A 9,698-nucleotide genomic window follows, 5' to 3' on the forward strand; every position below is an offset into this window, starting at 1 on the left:
TAATTATAATATTATCAACGAAATTAAACATTACATCTTCGTATCTCTTCAAATGAAATTGATGATAAAATCAACAAATAATATTAATATATGATTGAAGTAGAAAAGATGTATTTTACACATATAAATCGGATGAAAGAAATAAGTTGCGAGAATGAATATGAAAAACAATTATTTTCGACGACGATGGAAAGAATGGGTAGCATTTGTAATTAAAGGAGAAAACACACGGCTTGTTAGAAAACACACGGCTTGTTTTACAACACTTTATAATTTGACATATTTTTACAATAATTTTATTAATTTATAATATTTTTAAAAAAAACCCCGAAATTCAATCCCGTGCCAAGTTCCCCCCATTCTCCTCCCCATGATGCCGCCGGAACAACCCCCTCCGCCTCCGAATTTCTGGGGCGACACGCCGGAGGATGAGTACTACACCTCCCAAGGCGTCCGCAACGCCAAAAGCCACTTCCAAACCCCACACGGCAAACTATTCACCCAGTCATTCCTTCCCCTCGATCCCGTACAACCCATCAAAGCCACCGTCTTCATGACCCACGGCTACGGTTCCGATACCGGATGGCTTTTTCAGAAATTCTGCATGAATTACACCAACTGGGGATATGCGGTCTTTGCCGCTGATCTCCTCGGCCACGGACGAAGCGACGGGCTAAGGTGCTACCTCGGAGACCTCGATAAAGTAGCCGCGGCTTCTCTGTTTTTCTTTAAGAGTGTGAGGGTTAGCGTGGAGTATAAGGATCTGCCAGCTTTTTTACTTGGGGAATCTATGGGCGGGCTTGCGAGTCTCTTGATGTACTTTCAATCGGAGAAGGATTTATGAACTGGTTTGATCTTCTCGACTCCGTTGTTCGTCATTCCTGAACCCATGAAGCCCTCTGAGGTATTTGGTTTGAACTTTATACAATTGTTTAAATAAAAGTATAAAAATATTAAGATTGTGTGTGTTGAGTACAAATGTTGTAACAACATAAACAAAATACATCTATTCACAATATGCTGTGAAATATATTAATTAACACATAAATAAATTTCAATAAATAAAATAAGACAATATAAATCATGCATAAGTATAAAAACTTATGCCATGTATTCACTAGACAATTATAATTAGTTTACAAAACCAATATTAGTAAAATTGCGAAAAACTATTTTCGTTAAGAAGTCAAGGAAGTAAATTGCATCTCAAATAAACAAAAACAAAACTACAGATGCAACAACTGTACCGCTGAATCTCTGAGTCACAAATAACTCTTCAACTAACATTTTTCATGAGTGTTGTCTTCGAGTTTTTCCAACACTTCATGACAACACAGCAAATAGCCTGAGTCGATCACGCAAAATTTTCACTCGATTATGTTCTAGAAATCTCGTATATTATTTCTGTATTCTCGTATTATTGTTGATTTTTCAGCTCGTATTTTTGTAGTATCTTTGCATATATGTAGATATCCTTTACAAAACATAAAAAGATGAAGTTTATAAGGAAATAAACTCTTTTAAGCATATCAAATCAAATCTAGAATCAATCTCTATACAATTCTAGAAAAGCAAAACTCCAACCAAATATTTAACAATTTTGACTTTCATATTTTTTTCCTTTCTGGACAAAACATCCAAAAAATTGTACTTTCTTTCTGATATGCATTATCTCCCCATAAATAATAACTCTCCTTGAGTTAGATAGTTATCTCTCCTGAATTGAAACATGTTAATACAATGTTGTCAAATAAGTGTTGTAATACGTAAACCAAAACAATCGGAAATTTCTTTAACAGAACAAGATAACTGAGCAAACAGAACTAAAAACTCAGAGATAACACAATCAAAGAAAAACCAAACTACGGAGTGTCTCCAACAGTATCGTCATCATGATCACCATCAAGATCAGCATAAAACTCATCCATTTTTACATCAGCAGCTTCGGTTTCTACTTCTACTCCCCATTTTTGTTCAACAAAGAAATGGACACCTACTTTCAACAACTCATACTCAGCCACTTGGGCTTCATAAAATGTAAAAACCTCTCTTGCGATCAAAATTTGTTGTCGGCCAAAATCTATTTGAACTTGAATTTGAGAGTTAGAGAGTATAACATGCTCAGAAGGCTTTTATCTAGAAAAGGATTTGGCTTCAATTTGTTTGGTTCTAGATGATGAAGCACCCGTGTTTCCAATTGAGAGAATTGTTTAACATAAAATACAAAAATAATAAGATTGTGGAGTATCAAATTTAGTTGTTGTGTGCAGGTGTTGTAATACTTATTCACAACAGCGGAATATATTAATATAAACTTTAATGAATAAAATAAGACAAAATAAATCATGCACAAGTGTAACTTTATACTTGTGCAGTAACTCAGGGCAAACTATTTACTAGAAAATTGTAATTAGTTTACAAGATCAATACTGGTGAAACTACGAAAAACTATCTTCCTTAACAAGTCTTGGAAGTAAATTGCATCCCAAATAAACAGAAACAAAACCACGGATGCAACAACTATATCGCCGAAACCCGGCGCGACAAATAACTCTTCAGCCAACACTTTACACGAGTGTTGTCTTCGAGTATCTCCAATACTTCACGTTAACACAACAAACATCGTGAGTTAATCACGCAAAACCTTCACTCGATAATGTTCCGCTGATAGCTGATCAAAAGTTTGTGGATTTCAGATATTCTTGGTGGGATATGGATATCAAATTTATAATCTTTATATTTAGTTCTGAATTTTGTATTTTTAGTATAATTCTTGTTACATTTTGAAATCTTGAACTAAATGTTGATTGTATCTTGACTGTGTCGGATGTGATTAGAAAATTGTACTATCTGATTGACTTGGACCAGATAGCAAAATTTCTATGTAGTCCTTGATTGTGTTTTGGGAGATATTTGGTTCAGAGAACATTGTTTTGTTACAAGATTCTACGTCTATCCATGGATTCATTCGGTTGATATAATATTTTATTCATGCTCTATGCAAGGCGTTTTATAGCAGGACAGTATTAACCTCGTGAAAAATGGGGGGAGAACGAAGATGGTCGTGGATGGGAAATATTTACATTGAGAACATAGTTTCAGGGAGATCAGTATCAATTAGCATGAATATTGTGATATATCTTTTACTATATCTTTTTGAAGGTACACTTGTTGGCATATGGACTGTTATTTGGTTTGGCGGACACCTGGGCCGCAATGCCTGATAACAAGATGGTCGGAAAAGCCATCAAAGATCCCGAGAAACTGAAGATCATCGCGAGCAACCCAAGAAGGTACACCGGGAAGCCTAGAGTGGGAACAATGAGGGAGTTGCAAAAACAATGCGAGTATGTTCAGAACAACTTCGACAAGGTCGTGATTCCATTCTTTACTGCTCACGGGACATCAGATGTGCTCGCTTGCTCATCAGGCTCGGAGAAACTGTACGAGAAGGCGAGCAGCGAGGACAAGACTTTGAAGTTGTATGAAGGGATGTACCATTCCTTGATACAAGGTGAGCCTGATGAGAATGTTAGTGTAGCGTTGGGAGATATGAGAGCTTGGATCGGCGAAAGAGTCGAGAGGTACGGTCCAAAATAAAAGATCGACAAATTCTCTACTACATTAATCGCTCATACGTTAATTAGTCGTCAATTATTGTTATAGAGAAAGGTAATACGAAGAGTGTAAGATTTGTATCGATGAATGTTGTTTGCAAAGTCTAGTTGAGACTGGTTATTGGATTAAGTAATAGGTGTGATGCATGCTTTCTGTGGAAAAAAGATGAAATTGAATATTATATAAAAAGTGGATGATATTGAAATCCAGATAAAATCATACCCAAAACGTTGACCTACCTACTTGTAAATTCTATTCCCATGATTTTGTTGTACCAAATGGATGGTGGGAAAGGTTTATGGGTTTGGTTTTTCTTGCTAGTTAGTTTTCAGAATTTCAATTCCAATTTATGTCATTTCTAGACAGAAAATGCACACGCATATAAATTAACTGTTATACATAATAAGATAATGAGAAGTTAATTGATCAAATGAAAGCTGGAACTGGGAGTTCTATTTTGCTCCTCTTGGGTTTAGGTTTTAGATCAATTAATGATGTTAGATATGTAAATTTAGTTTGATGAAACCAAATCCAGTTACCACATGTGCTCAACTTTTATAAATAAAATAGATAAGAATAATCTGAGTACTAAGTAAAGAATTATATTATGACATCATAATAGTTTTTAACTGAGACACACTCAATAAAATAGTTAAAGATAAACAATAATATATATTTCAGATTTCCATAATCATATAGAGGAAACATATTTGATGCAGCTACAACACACACCCAGGACATTATCAAATCATGGAATATAAAATTCATAGCAAAGTTGTTTGAAATCCCGGAGAAAATTTAATTTAATGGGATTAAATTACATACGGAACCTAGAGGTGTTATAATTCAGGGATTCGGTTATTTTCTTGTTTCTTTCGTTTCTTCTGCCAATTTGCGTCATTTTAAGGTTACATGACAGATACAAAAAATGGTAGATTTGTATAAGAAAATTGCAAAATATTACACATACCAAACATCGGTAAACACAGGGACGATTGTATGAAGTCATGCCTTAGATGGCCATGTTGCTTGAGCCGACATGATAATGCCAACAATAACGCCGAACAATCCAAGTGCACTGCCAAAAATCTCGATAACAAGGATTTTGACGAAAAGAGATGAGTTTTGGGCATCAGATAATGCACAGCTGCTTCCGATGATTCCGACACATAACCTTAGTGAAAGTAAGAGACAAAATCAGTGGATTCGGCTCCAAAACAAATGTTGATTCTTTCAACAATCTACAAGAGCCAACGGAACAAAAGAAAAAAAAATAGTACTCACCCGCATACAAGGTTCGCAAAACCCACAATTATTCCAGATGCGAATATAGCATAGCCAGCTCACTGAAAGAATAATTATGTTCAAATGACTTAATAATCCACAATTAAAACCAAATACCAAGAAGTATTATCTTCCAGAGATTTCAGTAAATATGAACAGATGACAGGATGGACACAGCTTAACTAAACTGTTAGTGGAAAAAATGAATAGATGATCCTGGAAACTAAAATGAAGCAGTGATAACTGGACAGAGTCAAACAGGACAGTAAAACATAACTTAGGAAATCAACTTTCATTCATCATTCATTTGAAACGACCGTGCAGATAGATATATCAAAAACCATAGCCACATTTCTTGTAAAAGAATTTGAATAAATCTTAACAAAGAACCTCGATTCATTGCATTATTAGGTATGCCACTCAAAACATATATGCATATGCATGGGAAACCAACTCTCTTATTTGCTAAAGATATGATCAGATCAGCTTAAGGAAGCACACGAATCTAGAAAATCCAACATAAAATGATAAGATCAAATGCAGGCAAATATTTCTACAAAAGCAGAGTGGCTCAGTCAAAATCCAATACCCCTGCCAATTGTAATTATGCGGCGGTAAATAAATTTGAAAGTCTATCACAGCCTATTCAGCATTTTTGGTTGGGGTCTTATCTAGGGATTTGGTCCTGCAATTGGTGCTTATGTTAAAATGAAGTCATAGCCGAATGGATAATTTCATAAAGGTCTAAAACAGGGTCTATATTGATTTATGTTCACATTATACAATGGATTCAGGAACATGCATTGAATGAAAGTTAAGCAAAGCAGACTTCTATAGTTATCACTTATCATCTTCTCAAGTGTTCGACAATGTTGTGAATAATAAGATCACGCCTTGGTTCCATAAATAATTACAGAATACTTAGATGAAGTCTTTCACTGGGTAATTTCTAACACTTAGAGACCTTTACACTCAAGACAAACTGGTATATGTCAAGAGGAGAATAATTTTCAAAACATAACATTTCCCTAGTTTTACTTCAAAAGATCGAAAAAAAGATTCCTAAAAAATTTCTAAAATTTCATGAGATAGGGTGCAAAGCCATGCACAATAATCTAATTTATTCTAACTATTGTTACAATAATTTGATGGTTTTACTAGTTACCCTGAGTCCTGACATCCTGACAAAAGGTCCAGCTCCAGATATTATGTTATTGAATTTGTAACAGTTTAGTTGGCAAGGGAATCTCAGTTGTACTTCGATGGAAACTAGCCCTTAAAAGGACTGAATCTTGCACTTCTTTATTTGTTAAGTGGCCAACTACAGGATTAAGGAAAAAACTCTAAAACTTTCACAAGCGTGTGTGCGTATGTGTGTGCGCATAATCTACACCTGCAAGTTAATATACATTATGTTAAATTGTCAGAGGTACATTTATCATAAACAAGGCCCACTTTTCCACATCTCTTTAACCACAATTTTTGCCCCTTTATCGTGATGAAGATTACGTTTCCGCCATGTTAACACTCTTCCCATCTCATTGTGTCCCCAACAATTTTAAAATAGTTTTAAGTATGCATAACAGCATAAGCATATAAGAGCTGTAACCACCTCCTCTTGCTCTAAAAACAAATGATCTGGGAATTGATGAGGTCGGGTCAGATTCCAAAATTAATTTGCTTCAAATTATAATTTTTATTAAGCCAGCGCTGAAGAATCAAACAAGCAGCAGAAAGATACCCATAAAACAATTACAAGAAATCGAGCACACACAGTGTGAATTAAAGTGGCATTTGCAAATAATTAATCTGAAATCATGAAAACATAGTTCAAGAAAATGGGAGAAGCAACAAGTACAAGAACCGAGTACCTGATCAGGTTTTTCGAAGTAATTCGAGGGGCCTTGATGGCAGCACCTATTAAGCTACTACCGGTTATGTATATTCCCCTACAGAATTCCGATAGCTCAACCAGCAAAGCACATAAATCGAATCAAAAGAATCGAGAAACACATTCGAGAAAATACCAGGCGGCGCCGAGGACGGAGACGCCTATGGAGATGGCGATTCCCACGGCGGAGAAGGTGTAAGGAGAGATCTGAACCAGAGCTCGCGACCACGAACTAGATGACGTAACCATCGTGCTGTACAGCAAAGCTTCTCCACCTTTGTTTGGAATTGCCTCTATATGTGATAAATATAAAAAAAATTATATTAATTAAATGATTTATAATATAAATTTATAGTTTTTACGTAATTAAAAGTTTTTGTAAACAACATAAAATATAAGTTACCATGTAATCATAAATTTTTACTATTTTTACAAGTTCGATAAAATAAGAATGACATTTGCTTTGTAAATGAGATTAAGATAATTCTTGGACTTGTAGAAAATTGATTTTAATATCATTGTTGGCAAGCATGAGATAAAAATCTTCTTACAATTGGGATCAGATTAAGTAACAAATAAAGTTAACAAATGAGTGATAATTTTACCATACTAGAATATTTTGACCATATCTCTCAAATTACTTAGTCAAATGGTAACAAAAAAATATCACAATTCAAACCGCTCAATTATCTACATGTTTTTTTTACGTGGAAAAGCAAAATCAGATTAGAAGATTTTCAAAAGTGATGTGTATGATGACATAATTTTTTGGAACACCAATGAAGACTTATATATACAAAATAATATTTTATTTTTAGTTGTCTCCTCAAATTTGGCTATAAATAGGGGTGCATTGTAATGTATTGAGATATTCATCATTCTATAAGAACCTTTGAGTTCATAATATTTCTCTCGTTGTTTTACTTTTATTTCTTCATTTAAATATAATTAGCATGTTAATTTCATATTCAAAGTTTTACACTTTGAATAATGAGTAGCTAACTTCCCAAACTTAAGATGAAAAGGTGAAACTCATCCCATGATAATAAGGTTATTAAAAGATAATAATATATGTTTATATTATTTAATCATTATTTATTGTTTATGTTATATTTATTTTTTTAAGCATTATTATACCCTACTTCTAAGTGGGAGTTTTGATTTATTGTTGCTTTATGTTACACTAAATTCTTGGAATCATTTAAATGTTAATTTGGTATTATCAACAATTTAAAGTGGATGTCTTGATTTATTATATATGAATATATCATAATATTAATTTCTTGATATCATTTAAATGTTTGTTTGGTTTTACCAACCATTTAAAATGTGAACCTTGATTTAGTGTTTGCAAATATATATATATATATATAGCACAATAAATAATTGACAATGTTTATAAGTTTTGGTATATATTATATACTTATAAGATAATAATATATAACATAATATAAATATGATTATTTAATATATTAGAATACTTGAATTAAAATTTAAACAATTAAAAATTATCAATTAAATATTCAAACAATTAAAAGAAAAAAAGGATATTGTAGTGAACTTGTAATTACTTAGCTTCTCTGTGGATATGATATTTGGACTTATCGATTTATACTACTCTTGGGAGTGTATCAATCGAAATCTCACCAAGTTTTTGGCGTCGTTGCCGGAGAAGTATAATTTAATTTCAAGTCTATTTAATTTTATTTATAGTTTATTTTTCTTTCTTTGAATTTTTATTGTTTTTGTGTGTTTTTCTTTTTTTCTTTGCATTTGCATGAACATTTGGTCACATGCACTTAATGGTCGATTCATTCGAAATAACCCTTTATTTTCACAAAACATGGTGGAAGAAACCATCCAAGAAAATGATGATGAAATTCAATCTCAACATGATCATTATAGACGAAGAACACTTATAGATCACATGAATCCTACATGTACTAATGCAGCTTCATGTTTAGTTTTCCCCTTGATGCATCTCATTTCAATTTTAAATCTGGTATTATCCAACTTTTACCCAACTTTCATGTCTTAGATTCTAAAAATCCATACATGCATTTACAAGAATTTGAAGAAGTGTGCAACACATATAATGATATAAATTATAGCATGAACATCATTCGACTTAAGCTTTTTTCCATTTTATTTAAAAGATAAAGCTAAAATTTGGCTACAAAATCTTATATCGGGATCCATTCGAACTTGAGATGAATTGCATAACAATTTTTGAAAAAAATTTTTATATCTCATAGAACAAATTCTTTCAAAAGGAAAATCATCATTTTCACTCAAAACAAGGAGAAACTTTTTATTAGTGTTGTGATAGATATAAAGAATTGCTTAATCTTTGTCCACATTATGGTTTTGAAACTTGGAGAGTTGTTTCTCAATTTTATGAAGGCTTAACACCTAAAGATAGGCAAATGGTTGAATTTTTGTGTAATTGAATATTTGAAGATAAAGATCCAAACGAGGCAATTAAGTATCTCGATTCATTAGCCAAAAATGCTCAAAATTGGGACACTATAGATACAATCGAACCATTAAACAAGATTCAATCTCCCACATCTGGTGGAGGTATGTACACTCTCAAGGATGAACATGATCTCCAAGCCACATTTACCTCTTTGGCAAGAAAGTTGAGGCACTTGAAATGAAAAAGAATGATCAATTAAAATATGTTCAAGAAATTAAGTGTCACATCTGTGATACAAGTGGTCATTCTACAAAAGATTGTCCCACTCTACCCTCTTTTAACAAATGTCTTCATGAACAAGCCAATGTTTTGAACAATTTCAAAAGGTCAAATTTTGAACAATTTTCTTAAAGTTACAATCCAGGTTTGCGAACTCATCCAAATTTTAGTTGGAAGAATGATAATACTGCACAATTTTCACAACCA

The 9,698-nt window shown here is 33.0% G+C and overlaps 3 protein-coding genes across 3 annotated transcripts; 2 read left to right on the forward strand and 1 right to left on the reverse strand.

Moving 5' to 3' along the window:
• Positions 1 to 336: 336 nt before the first annotated feature.
• LOC142541021 (caffeoylshikimate esterase-like) lies at positions 337 to 3,761 on the forward strand. The gene is made up of 2 exons (XM_075647560.1): positions 337 to 904; positions 3,163 to 3,761. The coding sequence occupies exons 1-2, from the start codon at positions 890 to 892 to the stop codon at positions 3,598 to 3,600; spliced, it is 453 nt and encodes a 150-aa protein (XP_075503675.1). The 5' UTR covers positions 337 to 889; the 3' UTR covers positions 3,601 to 3,761.
• On the forward strand, positions 374 to 844 carry LOC142538600 (caffeoylshikimate esterase-like). Its single transcript, XM_075643913.1, has one exon. It carries the CDS (start codon positions 374 to 376, stop codon positions 842 to 844), a length of 471 nt encoding a protein of 156 aa, XP_075500028.1.
• Positions 3,762 to 4,395: 634 nt separating the features above from the next.
• On the reverse strand, positions 4,396 to 7,081 carry LOC142538601 (V-type proton ATPase subunit c''2-like). The gene is made up of 5 exons (XM_075643914.1): positions 6,930 to 7,081; positions 6,774 to 6,851; positions 6,659 to 6,711; positions 4,903 to 4,960; positions 4,396 to 4,792 (listed from the first exon to the last, which is right to left on the reverse strand). Exons 1-5 carry the CDS (start codon positions 7,040 to 7,042, stop codon positions 4,624 to 4,626), a joined length of 471 nt encoding a protein of 156 aa, XP_075500029.1. The 5' UTR covers positions 7,043 to 7,081; the 3' UTR covers positions 4,396 to 4,623.
• Between the last annotated feature and the right edge of the window lie 2,617 nt (positions 7,082 to 9,698).

Source organism: Primulina tabacum, chromosome 3 (genome assembly GCF_025594145.1).
Source record: "Primulina tabacum isolate GXHZ01 chromosome 3, ASM2559414v2, whole genome shotgun sequence".
In the NCBI taxonomy this organism is placed as follows: Eukaryota; Viridiplantae; Streptophyta; class Magnoliopsida; order Lamiales; family Gesneriaceae; genus Primulina; species Primulina tabacum.